This window comes from Athene noctua, chromosome 1 (assembly GCF_965140245.1).
Source record: "Athene noctua chromosome 1, bAthNoc1.hap1.1, whole genome shotgun sequence".
NCBI classification, from domain to species: domain Eukaryota; kingdom Metazoa; phylum Chordata; class Aves; order Strigiformes; family Strigidae; genus Athene; species Athene noctua.
This window is the reverse complement of record NC_134037.1, coordinates 93,516,584-93,536,357: the sequence shown is the minus strand read 5'-3', so window position 1 is coordinate 93,536,357 and position 19,774 is coordinate 93,516,584. Positions and strand designations below refer to the sequence as shown.

Genomic DNA, 19,774 nt, shown 5'->3' with positions numbered 1-19,774 from the left:
GTGGTGCCGTGGGTCCTCCCGGGGCGGGAAAGCGCTCGCTCACTGACGCAGTTTGACCCTTCTGCCGCCCCGTCCCCCGCCGCCTGTTGCCGCGACACCGCTCGCCACAGCACATTCCAGCGTGGGTTCCGCGGTGGGGAGGGAGAGGGCGTTCTTCCTCCGGGCTTGTCCGCCGTGCCGCCTGAACAAAAACGTGGGATTCTCCGCGTGTCTCGGGCTCCCTCCTCACAGAAGCACCCCAGCGTCCATCCTCGCACCCACATCTTCGTTTAGCAACGCCGCCTGGCGCGACGGGTAGGGGGAGACTGCCGCGGAAGGGGCCGCGGTGATCAGGCATGACGGTGGGCAGCCCTGGAGAAGCCGGGTGAGGGGTCAGGCCGGGGACCTGCTCCTCCCTCTCTCCCTCCCTCCCCGCCCTGACATGCCAACCCGGCAGACGGCGGCGCAGCAGCGTGAGAGCCGCGTACGTGGGGCCGCCGGGGTGGGGACGGGACGGGACGGGACGGGAGCGCTCCGGGGGCTCCGCGCTCCCCCCCCACTGCAAGGCGGGTGCGGGGTGCGACCGGTAAGCCCCCCCGCGGGGCCGGGCCGGGCCGGGCTGGGCTGGTCTGAGAGGGGTGGCGGGACTGGGGGTACTGGGGGTGCTGAGTCCCGCTGTCGCACAGGTTCGCCTCCCGTGCCCCGCCGCAGGATGGAGTTCGAGCTCCTGGAGAGCGACGTGTTGGAGTCGCTGGAGGATCTGGGGTAGGTGCCCGCGGCCGAGCGACGCCCTGTCCCGGCGCTGGGGCTGGGGCAGCGGGGGGGCGGAGGGAGGCGGCCGTTGGCGGGGCCGTGGCGTCCTCGGGCCGCCGGTGTGGGCCGGGAGCAGGAGGGCGGCCCCGGTGCGGGCCCCTGGCGCGGGGAGGGCCGCTGGGCGCTAAGGCCAGGCGGCGCCGGTGTCGCCCCGGAGGCCCGCGGCCCAGGGCAGCCCCTGGAGAGGTCTCTTTTCGTCAGAGCTGGGGTGCCGCCTCCGTAGCGGGGCTGGTGGTGGTACCGCTTGGGCTTGAGAAAAGCACCAAGCCGAAGTGGCGGGTTTTTAGCAGTACGACCTTTGCAAACATTTTATCTGCAAGTGCGTGCTCATCTCAATTCTCCTGATGGCATCTCATCGGTAACCCCCCTTTTCGATGGAGTGAGAGTGAAGAAGGAAGAAAGAATCCTTTTAAGAGAAATCAGGGTAGAGGAAGTCTTTCAGGCTTCATATTTTGTGAAAAATAATAGCAAGAAAAATGACGGTATTTTCCCCTTTTTAAAAAATATAAGATAGCACGAGAAACTTGTTGTTTAAACCTGTTACTCAGTCAGAGTCAGTAAAGGTTATATAAATATGAAAGGGAAAGCAAGGAGAGCATGCCCTACTGTAAGCTTGTATGTCTGTAAACTGTTGAGAGTTCAGACAAGAGACGGTTACAATTTTACTGCTGCTGCTAGGCAAACAGCTGTATTTACTCACATTGGCCGCATTCCCATAAATCACTTTGTGGCTAGAGTCATTATACTGCAACAAAGATTATATTTCCAGGCTGAGTTGGTGATGATAGTTCCAAAGCTTGACAAATAGACTTCTGTTTTGACAGGTATTTCTCTGACTGAAATGTGAAAAGGTCTCTGCCATGATGCACATACTGTGATTGGCTTCTTTTTTCTGCCATATGCTTGAAAGGATATTAGTGGCTTGAAGGAGTTGTGATTTGTGCTCCTTATCTATGTAATTATAGGCAGAAAACATTGCTGTCTATTTTTGACATAAATAAAACAAACAATGAAAGGAGATTAAAAAATAAGTCATATCAGCCAAGATTGTCAACAGTGGTTGAAAAGAAAATTTGGAGGGCAAAAGACATGGGGCTTCAACAGTATTAATAACAGCTAGGAAAACTGCTGCATGTGACTAAATGACTTCTGTTTCCTTGTCTCTCGAAAGACTGGGTTGTTTGAGGTTCTAAGATCTGGCAGTAGCAACATGGTCCTTCACAGTTCAACTTATTTTTTCTAACTAGATACTGAAGACATTTCTAAATATATTACTTGATTATGGGTTTTTTTTAATAACATCACACATCAAAGAGTTGTTTGGATTTGTGCTTGAGGTGCTCAAATAGTGGCCTCTTGCCTTGTAAGTCAGTTTGTTGAACTATCAAAAAAGCAAACAAACCGGACAGCATAATGTTACCAAAAGGGAAGTGTAATTCTAGAACATGTACCATTGGTAGAAATGGAAGGAAAAAGGTGCTTGCTGTCAGGAATCTCCAAGTTGGATTACTGGCCAAGTGGATGTGCAGCTGAAGTCATAAATAGCAGAGATAACACAGAAAAAATGTCATATCTCTCAAAGAAAAATTCTAGAAAAGGGTCCTCTGATGTGACCAGTGACTTAAATACAGATGCTACCAAAGCCAAAGGCTTGTCATCACTTCCCTTCTACGTTGATCTGTAAGTTGAATGTTTCTGTTCTGAGTCCCTATACATGTGTATGTCTGAAATGTCCCTGGGACAGGACTTAAACTTCCTCCAGTTAACCTGTTGGAATTGTCTGGCCTACTGTGGTAATGTAGTAGGGTTGTCATACATCAGATTACAGCTTCCCACCAGCTGCTAGTAGATTAACTCTCTGCCACTAATCGAGCTGCTCTGTGAGGTAAAAGTTACTTTTGAGTGCGACTTCCTCATTTTGGTTGGATGAAGTAACAGCCTGTTACAGTGAAGTCCAAATCCTTTGTGTGATGTTAAGCACAAGAACAAAGTGTGGAAATTAACATTTTAATTTGTTGTTTGAGAGGGGTTTTTTTTCACTTCTGAGGTTGGCCAAGAGTTGACTGAACTCACTGGGTTGCTGACATAGTGGGTGCCTTTGCTTGGAAGTTTGTAAGAGGGATTTTGGTTGATTGTGCTCACTCTTGGATGTCTTTCTGTTTTGGATGCAGTGTATCAAAACAATACTGTGCATTTTTTCTTAAATACTATGGTAAGCTCAGACTTTGTGCTTCCACCTGGTTAATAAGGCATTCTTCTCCCTACTCTTTTTCCTCCCCCGACAGAGTAAACAGATGTCCTGAAAACTATGTCTTCTAAGACCTGATCTGTAGACTCATGCTTTCTTATACTAGGCCTCATTTTGGCTTATTTTGTTTATGCAAAGAAATATTTCTATTTATTTTTCTTGTGCCCATTAAAAAAGGTAATTTTTCAAAGGAGGATATTGTTTTTCAGATCACTTTTATAACATTTGTATCAAAGGCATTGTTTTGCATGGTGATCCTTTAATACATGATAGGAAACAACAGAAAAGATGCACTAGTTCAACAGTAATTATTCAACATACTGTAAAGCAGTGCCTAAGAATTATTCTTTGAAACTGCAGTTGCCCTAGATAGTTATATTGTAAGTAACATCTTCAAGAGATAGGCAGAGAAGTTGCCACTGTATATGTGATGACATTCTCCAGGATGAAACCTTTGATAATTTGTGACACAGTCTCTTTGGCAGTAAGCTAATGTTCATGGAAATACCAAGTTTACTCAGATATTTTCAATATGCTTCTTCTTATAGTTCAGTACTTATCAGTTTAGATGTTCAGCATTGCAAATGTGATGAGGGTGTAGCTCTCAATATGTATACAGCATAAAATAAATATCACAGGACATTGGTCATAGCAAATGTTAATGAACTGCTTTTATTTTACTTGTCAGTTACAAAGGTCCATTGTTAGATGACGGAGCACTGGCTCAGGCAGTCTCTCGTGGAGCCAGTTCCCCTGAATTCACCAAACTTTGTGCTTGGTTGGTATCTGAGTTACGGCTGTTTTGTAAACTAGAGGAAAATGTGCAGGCAACTAACAGTAAGTAGCCATAACTATAGCACAAATGTGCACTTAATGTGTGTTCTTGCATGCCATAAAGATTTGGGCTGAGTATTACTAAATCTGTTGTACCAGGGAGTATTGTCTCTATGCTGTTAGATTTTGGATATTTTCCACCTCAAACTTGCCTAATGAACAGCAAGTAGAGGTTAAATAATAGTGAGGATCAAACAGTCTTTCTTCTGAAATTAGCTTTTTCTTTTAATTGTTCAACCACAGAGGATTTTTTAAAGTTCTTGGATGCATTTAAGGAAACAATGGGGTTTTTTTAATCGGATCATGAGAATACTCCTATTTCAATGCTTCCGTTTGTCATTTTGATGTAATGAATACCTGCTGTTCGGGGAAAAATTCTCTCTTACTACAGTAACCATATTTTCTTTCTAGTGTTGGTTACCTCAACTCTATGCTTACTATGTATTTTTCCCTCTTGATGAAACATTGTGAGAAGGAGCCTGAAAATCAGAATGGTTTGGGTTGGAAGGGCCCTTAAAGATCATCTAGTTCCACCCCCCTGCTACAGACAGTGACACCTTCCACTAGACCAGGTTGCTCAAAGCCCCGTCCAACCTGACCTTGAATGCTTGTGGGGAGGAGGCAGCCACAGCCTCTCTGGGCAACCTGTTCCAGTGCCTCTCACCACCCTCACAGTAAAGAATTTCTTCCTAGTATCTAATAATATCTAGTCATAAAATGTTTGTTTATTGATTTGGTGGAGGAAGCAGACTGTAGTTTTCAAAAAATGTTATTTTTTGGTCAACTAGTCATGACATTCTACAGATTAAATTGTTAAATTGTTATGATAACCTGTACTTCTGAATTATTAACTCATAATGCCTTTATAGGCTTAACTATCAATCTACTCAGTGGCCAAAGATTGCTGCCTTTCACCTCAATATCTGTTCCTTTTCTCTTTCTGTTTTTGACATGTCCATCCTTTATTCTCTGAGTGTATTTGACTCCCTTTCTCTGTAACAATATATTGCCTCACCTCTTCTAGTAGTGTAAGGTTCCTACTATACATTTTGTGTAAAAATACAAGCCAGAAGTATTCTAACACCTATTTCAAGTTCTCTAAATACAGTGATAGAAACATTTTATCTGTAGTAGCATCAAGTCCTACCTTAATTCTGTGTGACTTGAGTTTATGAATAACAGACATTTTGGGTTGAAGTTCCTTTTCAATAGAAGAAAAACCTCTCATTAATCACTATTTTTTGCATAACTTGGCTTAACATATTCAGATTAGTTTCACTAATTTCTGACACAAGTATCAGTCTAAGTTTTGGTTTATGTGACTCAATTATTTTTAAAGGATATTGGTATGAAGTAAGATCAGTTGACAAATGTTGAGCTTACAGGGAGAAGTAGTAAAAACATAAGAGCTCAAACCATATTATTCAGAAGTATCTAATACATTTGTAGTGGGAAGAGTTAGTTGATACTTAAAATACCCATGTAAAATTTGTGATGTTCTTAATGTCACTTTTCATTGTAGAAGTTGCCAATGTCTGTTGTAGCTGGGAAAAGATGTCAATGAAATGTAATTTTATAATAATGAGGAATATCATGGCTTCAAATAGGTTGTGCTGTGTTTTTGAGAAACCCAAAGAAAGCATTTGGCTTCTGTTAAAAGCGAGGGTTTAATGTTAAATAGCAACTGGAGCAAAACTTTTTTTTTTTTCGAATAGCTAATTCATTCTGATCATAGCCATATATGTGTATATATATATATATATATTAGCTGTAAACAAATTATTATTCTTTTCCTTCTAAGGTCCAGATGAAGCCGAAGAATTTCAACTTGAAATGAGTGGTTTGCTGGCTGAAATGAACTGTCCATATGCATCATTAACATCAGGAGATGTGACAAAACGCCTTCATAATCAGAAGAACTGTCTCTTGCTGCTTAGTAAGTTAAAAGGGTGCTTGCAAGCAGATCTGATTTTGTGGAAGAATCATAGTATTGTTTCTTATGCTTAATGAGATACTGTTTTGTTTACCACAACATACAAAAAATGTTACGTAAAATTATGAATTGTTTTTCCCTGTAATTTACAGTGACAGAATATTATACTTCTGGGTTTCATAAATTTACCAGTCACTCTGCAGCCAGTATAAATACTCTTGAGTATTAACCTTTTTCATGTTCACCAGCAAAAAGCCTGTCCTATGACTTCTCAAAAGGTTCTCTGAAGAGGGAATAATTTGAAGACTTCTTCCAGGTTTTAGACACTGAACTTTGTTTATAAGGGTTGTTAAAATGACCACTAACATCAGATTGTTTATAAGGGTTGTAAAAATGACCACTAACATCAGATGCATCATCATTTTGGAGCCCCCACCATGATGACTTGCAAGATGCACTAAGACTTGCATTTTCCTACACTTCGACAGCTATTGGAATTGTTGTGGAAAAGGGAAAATGTTTTACCCTGGCTCCCAGTTTGTTTGATAGTCTCCCTAAGCAAATAGCTTCAAAAAAGATTTTTACAAGTGTCAGACTTAGAAATGGTAATACTAATTTTAATTTTATCTTAAATTTAACATAAAATAATGTTTTATTTACTTCTTCAGCTGCTGATGATTCTTGTAACTTTTCAGAACAGAAATTTAGTTCTGCCTGCAGCTGAGATGTAAGAAATGAATTACAGACTAGGTTCCTGTATTTCAACAGTAGGAGAAAGATGAATAGTAAGATTTTATCTGAATTTGTTTTGATAACATGTTCAGAAATGTCAGATGAAGTGAGGTAATTACTGCATTTAAACTATTTTGTAGCTCAAACAATCTTCCTTTCATCTTATTCTCTGCAAGCTAAGCCATTCAATAAATTTGGCTTGTCTGTGACACACAGTTTATCCCAGAGGTCCTCTGTGATGTACCTTTTGGTAATATAAGGCTACGTTCAGAAGCTGAACTCCGGTATCCCATCTGGCAGGAATACTGTGTTTACTCTCAAATGTGGAATTGAAATAGATGCCAAACTCCTTTTTTGTGTACCGTGATAGTCACATAGTTTTCTTTACCTATATTTAGCTAACTTATTAGGTATCCTCTTGTATGTGAGCTCTAAACCCGGATTTTTTCAGGAGAAACAGAATAGCTTTCTTTAATGGAATGCCAGGTTATTTTACATTTTAACAAAGTGCAGCACAGTTTATGTCAGTTGGAAGATGTGGTAGTATTGCTGGTAGAGGAAAGCACCAAATAAATGTAAGTAGTTAGGATTATCTTGGAGTGCAGCATCGTGAGAATACATTGTTAAGTACTGGCATCTGCAGAGATAAAAAGCATAGGAGTTTCAGGTTGATTCAGAGAAGGTCTGCAAAAAAGAATCACTATCTGGAGAATATTTACAGTGGTAGCCTTAAAAATTTCAGTCTTTGTCAGAGGAGGTTGAAGGTAGCTTGAATGTGATCTCTGAGTGCTTGAAACAAAATTCTGCTTCTAGTTTCTTTTTCAGGAGGTACTAACAGGGTGTAAATAATTGGAGCTGAATACAAGAAAAATCTGTATAAAATACCATTGCAAGAACTTACAAAGAATTCTTCATCACTTTACACATTTTATTAACTTTATAAGGTGTTCTGTGGGTTTAGCAGAAGACATTCTGGAGATCTAGAAGAAATTCTAGAGATCACTAAAATGTTTTGTTCTTTTCTTAATCTTTTGATCTGTCCCAATTTTATAGGTACTGAGCTGCTTTTGTATAGCCATGGGTTTTACATCCTTGCTCGCAAGTGTGTCTCTATCAGTGCAGTATCTATTTTTCAATCCTTATTTTTAGAAGTATTTATGTTACTGTTATCGCCACCAGTATGATTCATTATAGAAGTATCCGTAAACCTCTGTATTTTTTTTAAATCAAACTTTAAAGCTGTGACAGTTGCAAGGAAAGGCTATGTGCTAAATTTGTATCACAGTAAACGACACTTAATGCTGAAATTTTGGCTGTATATCACGTTCAGAAATTATGAGTTTAATGTATTTTGTTTGATAAAACAGTCATAATGTGATGGTAGGCTCTTGCAGTTCTGATATATTGAAGAGCACTGCGGGTTCTATTTCGTCAGTTACTGCCTTCCTTTCTGGAGTTACTATATACCTGAATTCTCAACAGTACTTTTAAAACTGGAGTTATTTTTCCACTCTGCATCTTGTCCTGGAAAGTAGAGGAGATTCATCCAGCATTTCACTTCTCTTTACTCATATCCTTGCTTTATTTCGTAGAGCCTCAACCAGTGCTTGCTTGTCTAGCTTAAAGTGCATGTCCCAGTCCCTCATCCTGCTTATTTCCATGTTCCTAGTCTCCTGTCTTTGCTGGGCAAAGCCTGAAGGAAAAGAGCTGTTTTCTGTTGAACTATGTGATTAATACCTGTTGGAATCATAGGGATTTTTTCCAGGTTTTAATTGGTTGTACTAAACCCTTCCCCTGTTTGTGTGTTTCTAGCATTGGGCTCAGTGATTAGTAGAAATATGAGCATTCTGTGGATACCAAAATTACAGCCCTAACTATTTCTAAAACAGTCCATTTGCACATTTGTTGGTTGTAAGCACTTGAGTTCTCACTGGTTCTAAATAATTTAACTCGGCTATATCTGATGCTGAAATCTAATTTTTCTTACCCAGCATACCTCATCTCAGAACTGGAAGCTGCCAGAATGCTGTGTGTGAACGCCCCTCCTAAAAAAGCACAGGAAGGAGGTGGCAGTGAAGTCTTTCAGGAGCTAAAAGGCATATGTATTGCTTTAGGCATGTCCAAGCCTCCAGCCAACATAACGATGTTCCAGTTCTTCAGTGGAATTGAAAAAAAAGTAAGATCCAAAGGAAAAAAAAAATAGAATATTTATGATGTTGCTGTTTTGATGGAAAATAGTTCTGCTACCAGGGACAGATTTGCCTCTTGTGAAACTCAGTGATTGAATTGTGAAGGAGAGTTAACATGGTTTATTGAGTATGTCAAGAGTCAGGATTTTGAAACTGAATTTAAAGGCTTTTTCCACGCCAAGGCATGAGGTCAGGGACTACTGCTATCATTGCCTTATGGGGTGAGGTATTTCTTACTGCTCTAGGTTTTAATGTCATCACCTGTTGCCGAAGACATGGTAAATGCTGAGCTTAGGCCTCAGCAAGAACATTAAGGAGAAACATATTCCAAGACATACACCTAAATAAATTTTTACAGGAACCTACTGTTTTAAAAATGTTTAGGTTAAAAGGTGTTGTAACTAAAGTAAAGCTTACACCTTTTCCCTAAGGCTTCATCAGTTCTTGTGGTTCTATTTATTTTTGTTCCTTTACATGTATGTGTTCTCCAGGTTGTTGTGTTTTTTTAAAAACTAAATTTACTTTTGTTTGAGTAATTTTTATAAAGCAGAGAAATGGAGTGGACTGTCTAGTGCACAGACCCAAGGTTGGGGACAGAAAGTTTTAAAGTTACATTAAATAACTTGCAGGATAGGGGAGAGCAGAACAGCAGAGGAGAACCTTTGTGAACTTTAAAGAACAGCTCCCCAAAATACTTTGAGAAGTTTTTGGACCAACCTTTTAGTTGCATTGTACTTAAACCCAACCAACTGAAAATAGTGCTTCATTTCTTTGCAAGAAAGCAGTTTGGATTTACTTCTTTAAGAAGAGGAGGATGGTTTTCCAGCGGAAGTCCAAGGTGTAGAATGGAAGCAGTTTGTTTTCTCGTTGGGGCATTAAATAGTGCTTCTGTTTTCTGTAAAAGGTAGAAAATACTCATAACAATAAACAATGCTAGCAAGCTTTGCTGGTGAATGAGACTATAAAAATGCAGAACACAAAGTAGATTAAAATCTTTAAAGTCAGACTTGCATACACCTTGTGGAATCATTAAGGTTAAATGAATGTTATCTCATTGATTTATGTAGGTGTTTATACTAAAAAAACACTGCAACAGTCCTTATAGTTAATAAAATAAATCAGGAGTTTCTAACCTACAGGATTTTTTAGAAATCATATATAGCTGTGGTGTTTACAGTCTGAAGACTTCAGATGTTGGTAGTATTTGAGAAGAAGAAAGTAAAGCTGACTAATAACTGAAAAAATTATTTCACTTTGTAAATGAAATTGCATCATGAAGTTGAGCAAGATGTGAAAACTTAAATAACATAGAGTGAAAACTTGACTCTTGACTAGATTAAGTCAAGAGTAAGATTATAGTTAAGAGATCACCCTAAAATTTTCTTAGTTTTAAAAAGTGATTCTTAGAATGGCAGTATGCTGATCAAGCATGTGAAAATCAAGCTACCTTTTTCTTCATGCGTACACAGTACAGTTTGGAGCAAGATCTTTGTATAATTGACTCTCTTGGTTAATGATCCATCACATTAAAAAAAGAAACTGCTGATACTTGAATGAACTGCTACCTCTACTATTCTGAAAGCACTTGGGTTTTAAATCTTCAAGTTAACAAATTTGGCTCAGCACCTTTGGAAAACTGGTCACTCTGTTAAATCAGTTGCTGGAATGAACAGTTAAGGAGAAGTTGAAAAATGTGGCTTGCAGCAGTGGAAAAGTGTTTTCATAACTCCAACCTGCTTTGATCCAAGTTTTTGTCACTGCTACTCCATTTCTTCCCTGTAAAGTCCTCAGAAATTCTGAGATGTGAAAGATAACCAAAGTTGTGCCCAAACTTCTAAAATGCAAGTTAAATTTAAATTTTTATATTGAAGATTTTCTTCTTTTGATTGTAAAGAGGGGTCCTTCTTTAGGCTGTGTTATATTTCACGTAATACAAGCTTTTTGATGCAAGTATGGGGTTTTCAGAATTAAAGAGATGATGTGTAGAATAGTCCCTCTGTCTTCAAGGGGCACTGTACCTCATGGAATCTTTCTGTTTTAACTGTAGATCTGCTTCATAGTTCGTTCTCTTAATTTTTAAGTAATTATAGCCAAGACTACCAGAAATATAAAAATAGTTGCTTTCCAAAGGAAGTGTGCTTGGTTCTCTGTCCCAGAGAAAACAACTTGATATTGGAGGTTGCTCTGACATGCCTATGACTGTCCAAGAGTCCTCTCCTGTAATTTTAATCTTTGAAAATCTGATTTTTTAATTTTTTTTTTTTTTAGCCAATACTTACATTCTTATATATCTCCTAACAGCTGAAGGAAACTCTAGCAAAGGTTCCACCTAATCATGTTGGAAAACCTTTATTGAAGAAACAACTGGGACCAGCTCACTGGGTAAGTAGTTGCAGGTGTTAAAGCTCATTTCCCTTTTTCAGGTATATAAAACACTGATTCTGTGTATAATGTTGCAGAATGATTTTTCTCATCTCTTTCTGAAAATAAGACAGTTTCTTGCAGCATTTTACATATATGTTGGTACAATAAATGTGCAGCAACAGTTAAGATATTAGGCTTGTGATTCTGTATGTCCAGATGCAGGCTAAAGTTTTCTGAAATAGCAGTTTTACAGTGGTGGTGTTGACCTGCATGCTTGTGCAGTAGCTTAAGCCTTCCTCTCCTGCCCTTTGCCAGCACTGTCTGTGTGACCTAGCCTTGCTGAGATCTTGTCACATGCCCTCCTGTGGCTTCTTTCCAGCTAACCTGTGGGTCTTCCCATCATTTCTTCCTCTCTTTCTGTCCTGCTGGAGTAGTCTGCTTCCTTCATAGCCTCTTCTCCAAGAAGCAGTGAGTGTGCAGGTGGAAGCTGGAAGAGGCTGTTCACCCAGGTGGCAGAGGCACAATCATCTCTAGTTGGGTTTTATCACCTGCAGTTCTACAAGGATGGTGCCTGTGTTAGATATTGCTGCTGCACCAGCATGAAACTATGGCTACTGCTGCAAGACTGCGAGTCTCTCTTGTGTCTCTTGCTTATCTAGTCCCAGCGGTATGCTTCCTTCAGTGCTTGTATTGTTGAGGCTGAAAGTGGGCCCCACTGCCCCCATCCAACAGGCCTCACCCAATACATAAATTATTTCCTTAATGGTGCATATCTCGAGTGTTGCTCTGACTAGACCATTGTCTGCTACCAGGTGTGTTTTTAGTGGTGGCTTCTCCCCATGGGGCACTTAGTTGTCTTGTCTGTATGCAGATTGTGCTTTAATCAAGATCCTCTTACAGTACATTACTTTTAGTCCTCTATCTTTGCTCTGTCTTTTGTCCTTAAGCTTACTACTTCTAAAAAGGCAAGGACACTCTGGTCCCTAGGACTTACGTATGTCCTTGCATCCCCTTCAGTTTGTTGCATGTAGTATTTTCTCACTTTCACTTCTCTGTCCTGGTGGGCGTTGAGAAATGCCTCAGCGGTGCATGCAGTTTTGATGTCCCTTCTGAAAAACAAGATAACTGTGCTGTTAAAAATGGTAGAAGGCTAAACATAAGGATAGCAGAGCCTTTGAAGCCTGCAGGAAATTTAGTGTCAGCAGGCATAGCTTGCTGTGAGCCCATTTGACAAGGCAGATAACTGCAGACCTAAGCCCTTTTTAATATCTCTCTGGGTTATTCTTTTCCATCCGCATAGTTTATTATCTTAAGTAGAAACGTTTTATCTATAATCTTTAGGTTTTATGTTTTCAAATGTTTTGTTTCAGGAAAAAATTGAAGCAATTAATCAAGCCATAGTCAATGAATATGAAGTCCGAAGAAAACTGTTAGTCAAACGTTTGGATGTTACTGTGCAGTCCTTTGGCTGGTCAGATAGAGCTAAGGTACAAACAACTTACTGTGAAGTTCTGGTTGATGGTAATGCTTTATAATAAGTATCTCTGAAAAACTGCTTCTTATTGTTTCATCCTTCACGACTAAGAAATAATCACAGGAGTTGTCTGGTTTTGGTTTGAGTTTCTGAAGAAGTTTCTGACAATGTAAGATGACTAAAATTTTTACTTCAAACTGATTTGTTTGGATTTTAAAACAGTATGTAAATTGAGAAGGTAGATGGTAACTAGATGCCAAAGCCAAAACATACAGTTAAATAGGCCACTAGAAAAAAAAATAGTAAGAGGAGATTACTGATCCAACCCTTTGTGTTCAGAGTACCATAATGTGAATCACTAAGTGCTGTCTCTGTGTGGTGGTAGAAAAACATCTTCCTCTAGACCATCCTTTAACTAGTAAGTTGTGCTGTCCATAGTGATCGGATTTCCTTAACTCAAAGTGTATCTGAAAGCACAGTTCCACAGATGCACATGAGAAAATCTGCTAAGGCACTACTTGTTCTTACTTGATAGACGGAGTAATATTTTATGTGCTGCTTTTGTCTTTGAATCGTGCAAGTGGCTGTGACATGACATCTGTTCTCTCTGAGTATCACAGAAGCATATGGGTTGGAAAAGACCTTGAAGATCATCTAGTCCAACCCTTAACCTAACACTGACTGTTCTCAAAGGTGTGATGCATATTCTGCTTTTTAAAATAATGACATGGTTTCCCTATTTCCTGTATTTCATAGTGAAAAAGGAATGGCAAGATTTTAAAAATTATTTATTGTCTAGGACTAAACCAGATCTGCTAACATGCTGTTAATTATGCTCCTGGCAGTGCTTAAGACTGAGTTACTAGTGATAAACTGTGACACATGAATCATCAAGGGTTTTTTCTTGATAAATGATTTATTCAAAAAGCAACTATTTTAATAATAAACTGTGACCTCTCCCCTTTTCTGCTTCATCACCTGAGTAGGACTTCTACTGGTGTACTATCTCTTAAACCTTGTGTTCCTCAGTTCTTTTAGTAGATGACTGAAGAACTATTTGGTTGATTGAATATTTTAATAGTGAATGAAAATTAGGAAAAGTATGGATTAGATTGAAAACCAGGGGCTTCTAATTGTGTTACGGCTTTGGCATCCAAATCTATGTATGTTTGTTTTTTCCTTAGGAGACTTCTTAGGTTTTTGGACTAGACTAGTTACATGAAATCGTTTCACAAAAACTGTATATATGCATTTTTATCTATTGAAATGCAAATCTAAATTTTTTAGGACCGTAACAATACAAAATTGGAGAATGTGGCTGTAGCATTCCAGACATGCAATACAGTTTGTTTTAACAGTAACTTTTCACAATGCTTTACTACATGATGGTAATTTTTTTTTATTTTAAAATTTGAAAAGTATCAGAATACAGTAGTATAACTAAATAGCTACTTTTCCAGATAGTAGAAACACCAGTAAAAACTTTATTAGGGTTTTTTTAAGTTCAAAAATTTCAAGTTACACCTAAAAGAATAATATCATAGCACCAAAATACTTTGCTCAGAGCTCAGTCAAACTTGCCAGGGAGAAATATACTACTGCTCTGGTGAATACTGTTGCTTTTCCTGTCTTTAGCTGGTGTCAGGTAAATGATTTGCATGTTTTCCTTCATTTTGAATAAACTGAGTTCAACTTGTAATATAAAGGTAGAAGCTTTTGGTTTAAAAACTTACCACAGAGTCAACTGGAAATACATACTGTCACTTCTTCCCAATTCCAGTTTTCTGCCTTTAGATGGAAAATAGGATTTTAAAATTTGCTGTGTTAAGAGATTTGTTGGAAAACTGGGTTTGCCTGTCCCCACTGCTGTCATCTGGGGTCCAGCCAAAAAGCAGCCCTTTTGTCTGTGTGTAGATTACAATGTGGTTTATCTTAACTGTATCACACATTACACTCTGTTGGTAACTGAAGATAGGTGTAACTCGTGTGTTAACTCATGGCTGGTAGCACAGATTTCTGTTGTCTCTGTCAGCTGGAAAACTGCTATCATACTTTTGAGGTGTTCAAAAAAGCCAGTATGGTTAATACCAAAAGGCAGTTGAGGAAGAGAGATACTCCACATACAAGGCAAAGTTGATGTGTAGGATGTCATTTCTAGCCTGGGCACTACACATGCCCAGACAAAGGACTGAATTAGAGCAAGCACTTGAGAATTCTGCCAGTACCTTTTGATGGCTTGCCTTTGTGAAGAAGCTGACTGGAATGAAGAGTGTGGAAGAGCTACTGCAGCCTTTTCCTGCTGATACAGTGTTGAGATAGGCTAGCATCCCATCACCTAACTGGAATGAGTGTGCATCAGGGTGCAGGCACAGAAGGCGGCCTGGAGGCTGGACAGATGTGTTTCCGTATCTTTTAGACATTAGCAGTAATTTGTGTAACTATACAACACACTTCTGTGATTGTCTGAAAGTAATACAGTCTGCATGTATATATTGATAATCTTAAAACTGTCAGAAGATCAGTGTCTTGGCAATTCATATTAGTGTTTGCTATATTGAGAAGTTAATTTGACAAATGCCAGCTTTGTTGCAGTGATTCTTAGTTATAAAGTGGTTCTCACTGTTTTTATTTTAATTTTTGTTGTTTGTAGTAGTGTCTTGTTCTTCAGTGTTGATTTGATTCTGTCAGTGATGTGTCCCATTGCTTTCCTATTACATTAGCTAACTGGGTTTTCTTTCTCTTCTTTCTAACAGAGTCAAACAGAAAAACTGGCTAAAGTCTACCAGCCAAAACGTGCCCTCTTATCTACTAAGTGCACTATTTCCATTGCAAATCTCTTGGCAGCTCGGCAGGATCTGTCAAAGATTATGAGAACAAGCAGTGGGTCCATCCGAGAGAAGACTGCATGTGCCATTAATAAGGTACCTTTGGTGACAAATATCTTGTTCTGTGGTGAATATTTAAGTAATTTGAATGTAGTAATAAATCCCACTTTCATTGTAAGTGGAATTTGGAAATAAAGGACAAGAAACTTAGTGTTTCTGTATTCCAGATTATGCATCCGTACATTATGGGAACTGCAGTTTCACCTTTTAGGTTCAGAGTGCCCTTCTTAGGACAGTAAAAAAATTGCTGGAATATCTCTGATTACTTTCAGTGGGAGTAGGTCTGCTCTGTCTTACCAGAATTACTGATGTCATTACACTGCTGCTACCTAATTCTGTCACTGTGTCTAAAATAACACCTACGTAGTAACAGTTTTTCTGGTCTATGTAAATAGAAAGTATTAAGATCACGAAGCAAGGCTCTTACAAGTTAGTCCCCTATGTATGCAAATAAGAGATTATAGTCAAGTGTGCAGTCTTAGTAATGACATAGTAGAAATATGATTTAGACTAAGCAATTTACTTTGTTTCAAAAATTATCATTTCACAGGACTAATAGGCTCACAAAAGCACACATGCTGAACTCAAAGCTCAGTAGCTATGTACAGCAGTGTACTTGTTCCTTTAAAATTTGTGGGTGCACATGCATGCTTTTCTGCCTTCTGGGTACCAACTGTATTTCAGATAAAGTTCTAATTAATTTGGGATAGAATAGTGGTGTGCCGATTGGACCACTCCACCTCAAATAACTTTTTAGTGTAGTTGGAGTGTGGAATGTAAGAAATTAAATGGGAAGGCAATTGTGACCACCATCAGACCATATGTGTTTTACTAGGAATGCAATGCTGCCCAGGTGCTGATCCATATTCTGTTATCTCCATTATCAATATTAAATGTTTTCCAAGACAGTAACAGAGTAACTTCCATTGAAGTTTTTCTGTTACATCATTTAAAATCTTGAAGTAATGCAAGTGTCCTGTCCCATTTTAAGTCTTGCTAAATTCTTAATGTCACAGCATCCTTAGACAGCTAAAGACCCCTAGAGTCTTGCTCAACTCTGATCAGTGCTGTCTGACACCTGTTAGTTGGTGTTTAAGTTTTTGCGTGTCCTTACTGAAAATAAAAATCTGCACTTTGTTTATCAAGCCAATGGCTTCTACAGCAATTCAGAGCACTAGTTAGAGGGACTGTGTGGCACTATACTTGTGGTTGTTTGAGACTATCAGTCTGCGCTAGTAAAGTTTAGTGAAAGAGTGTATTGATGCTGCTTCTACTGGTGTGCCTGCTGTTTGAACAAAAACCCCAGGTCTCCTGACTTGTCTTGTTAGCAGTGCTCGGAGTACTAGATAATCTCTGTTCAATTTTTATTAATTGGGCATGAAGGTCTGTCACATTCAAATAGACAAAAGTTTCCCCTGATGAAATCCTCTGGATGCACGAACTCTTGAGCAGCTGCTGTTTGTGGTGTGTATCAGTAAATGTGACTCTTCTGTAAGGTGTTACAACTCCTACAGCAATTCTCCCTTTTCCTTTGCAGGTGCTAATGGGCAGAGTGCCTGACAGAGGAGGAAGGCCCAATGAAATTGAACCGCCACCCCCTGAGATGCCACCGTGGCAGAAAAGGCCAGAGGCTGGTCCACAACAAGGAGGTGGCAGAGGAGGAAGAGGTGGCTACGAATCCTCATATGGAGGGCGAGGAGGTTATGACCATGGGGGTCATGACCGAGGAGGAAGAGGAGGCTATGACTCATCATATGGAGGGCGAGGAGGTCATGAACAGGGAAGCCATGACCGAGGGGGACGAGGAGGACGTGGTGGTTATGATCATGGTGGCAGAGGAGGTGGAAGAGGAAACAAGCTTCAAGGAGGTTGGACAGATGGTGGAGGTGGTGGCTACCAGGATGGCAGCTACAGGGAGAGCAACTACAGAGATGCAGGTTTTCAAACAGGCGGCTACCACGGTGGTGGTGGAGGCGGTGGCTACCAAGGAGGAGGCTATGGTGGCTACCAGTCATCTTCATATTCAGGAAGTGGCTACCAAGGGGGTGGTGGCTACCAGCAAGACAACAGATACCAAGATGGTGGGTCCCACAGTGACCGAGGTGGGGGTGGGCGTGGAGGAGGGAGGGGTGGCCGTGGCGGTCGTGGTGGCCGTGGAGGTCAAGGAGGAGGTTGGGGGGGCAGAGGTGGACAGAACTTTAATCAAGGGGGGCAGTTTGAGCAGCACTTCCAGCATGGAGGTTATCAGTATAATCAATCTGGCTTTGGACAAGGAAGACACTTCACAAGCTGAGGCTGCTAAAAACTTCTGCTTTGGCAGAGCTCATGTAATGGTAACCTGGTTTCAGAGGCCTGGCTTAATTGCTGCTTGAATTAGTACAGGTTTGTACATGGCAGTAGAATCTGTTTGGGTGGGATATTTTGCATTGAGCAAAGAACAACTTTCTGTAGACCCCCCTCCCCCCCCCCCCCCCCCCAACCTGGCTGAACTAAATGCATCATCCCTACCCACTGCACCCTAAACATTAATTAGTAGCCATGCTTTTTAGGTGTTGGACTGGTTCCCTCTGCTCCAAACACTTTTGTTCTGAAACTACCTGCTGTGTTTGCCTTCTGCTTTGATTTAGAGAAATATCAAGACCTGTCTGGTCTGATTTGTCTACTATAATACACAATAGAACTTCTGCATTTTTCCCCCTAATCATTGTTCAGTTACATGTTCTAAAACCAGTTATGAGTATTGCTTTTTGGCTTGCTGACCTCTTGTTTTAGTCACAAAGATGTTACACACACATGTGCGCACGCACAGAGAACGCCTCTGACAAACAGGTTATTTGTCTATTATATGAGCTCTGCTGTGGATGCCATGTTCGGTAGCCTTATCTCCTGCTAAACAAAGTTTTCCCACCTGCTCAACTCTGAAGACTGACTGCCGCCAAAATCTGCAAAGATCATTTAAAACTAAGCTAAATTGTGAACAGATAGTGTGTGTAGGCCTGTAGTTAGGTGTAGCAATTCAAACTGACCTGCATCCATCCAAAACAAGTTGCTCCTTCTCCAAACCTAATTTTTACTTGAAATCAGCTAGAAGAAACGACAAATTGAAATTTATTTTATTTGCAAGTTGATACCACTGGCTCAGCAAGTCTAGGGCAATTTGTTTTGGGGGTTGTCTTTTTAAAGAAATGCACTACGGCCTGGGAAGATTAGTTCCTGCCTGGAGGAAGCCCTTTTATTATTGCTGCAGAAAACAAAGCCTGGCTGAGTTTGATGTTCTAATTTTTTTTTTCTTTACTGAAAGCCACATAATGCTTCTTGCTGGGTTTTTTGTGTACATAAACATTGTCAAGCTGTGAAAGAAAATGGCTGAAGGTGTGCTGTTGTATAAAAGGTGAGCAATAAAAGTATCTGTATGTTCACTTTGCTTTAGTTTCTTTTTCTTCGTGGAAGTAAAAAGCAGTTGCTGCAGTAGCTGGAAATTTGTGGGGATTTCTGTCTGCTTCATCTATTTTATATTTTAATCTATTTTAGATGTTCTAGTCATCCCAGCAGTACTGTGTATTCTGTGCCCTGAGAAGCTGTCAGAACAAGGGTGGACAGGAGGAATTGATTTTCAGTTGCTCTTGAGTTTTTGTTCTATGCCTCCCTCTGACGTGGTGTAACAGTATGGTCTCTCTTGGGTGTCACTGTATAAAGTTATTCTGTGTGAGCACCCATCTCTCAAGTGATGCTTCTGCATGCCATGTGAACATGGTGTGCTGCTTCTGGGAATTCTCCTGATGCTCTCCAGCCTTGTGGAAAACGTAGGTTCCTGCTACTGTGCTTGGATTGCTGTAGCAGAGGCTGGGCTGATGGCAGTCTGGCTACCTCAGGTGTCCTTGGGGCTCAACCCAGATTGACGCAGGCAGGAGGAGTTCCTTGGATTATAGAAACAAGAGCATTTGAGAGAATCTGTGTGACGCTGTAATTCAAGCTAATAATGTAAATAAGATTATAAACATTGTTTAGAACATTTCTGTGTATTTAATTCCATGATCAACCTGAAAATCTGTTTAATTTATTGCGGCCACTAGGTGCTGCTAATGATTCACAGGTTGGAAGCAAAGGTCTCTGAAAGACACGTGGGAATCTGACTTAATGTCTCCTCACTTTGTAATGTTTCAAACAACGTTAACAAGCCTGACGAGGGAAAAGTTTTCTATATTGGATCCACGTCTTTGAGGATCACCGATCTATCTCAGCATAATACAGTTCAACTTACGGACATCTAAAAATTAATATTGCAGCTTCACAAATGTATTGATGGTCTCACAAGGTGGTGCT

At 40.2% G+C, this 19,774-nt stretch overlaps 1 protein-coding gene across 3 annotated transcripts; it reads left to right on the top strand.

The window, feature by feature from the left end:
• Nucleotides 1-275: 275 nt before the first annotated feature.
• Nucleotides 276-18,870, top strand: FAM98A (family with sequence similarity 98 member A). Of its 3 annotated transcripts, none has more exons than XM_074896950.1 (9): nt 276-294; nt 666-744; nt 3,729-3,877; nt 5,676-5,810; nt 8,531-8,715; nt 11,030-11,110; nt 12,463-12,579; nt 15,320-15,487; nt 16,989-18,870. In XM_074896950.1, exons 2-9 carry the CDS (start codon nt 692-694, stop codon nt 17,742-17,744), a joined length of 1,644 nt encoding a protein of 547 aa, XP_074753051.1. In that variant the 5' UTR covers nt 276-294; nt 666-691; the 3' UTR covers nt 17,745-18,870. The 3 variants fall into 3 exon arrangements, with proteins under 3 accessions (XP_074753051.1, XP_074753049.1, XP_074753050.1); XM_074896948.1 differs by lacking the exon at nt 276-294 and adding an exon at nt 394-463; XM_074896949.1 differs by lacking the exon at nt 276-294 and adding an exon at nt 478-565.
• Nucleotides 18,871-19,774: the final 904 nt, after the last annotated feature.

Coding starts and splice junctions, on each gene's coding strand:
- FAM98A (XM_074896950.1), top strand. CDS start 692: ATGGAGTTCGAGCTCCTGGAGAGCGACGTGTTGGAGTCGCTGGAGGAT. Junction 745..3,728: donor GAGTCGCTGGAGGATCTGGG/GTAGGTGCCCGC, acceptor TTTACTTGTCAG/TTACAAAGGTCCATTGTTAG. Junction 15,488..16,988: donor CTGCATGTGCCATTAATAAG/GTACCTTTGGTG, acceptor TTTCCTTTGCAG/GTGCTAATGGGCAGAGTGCC.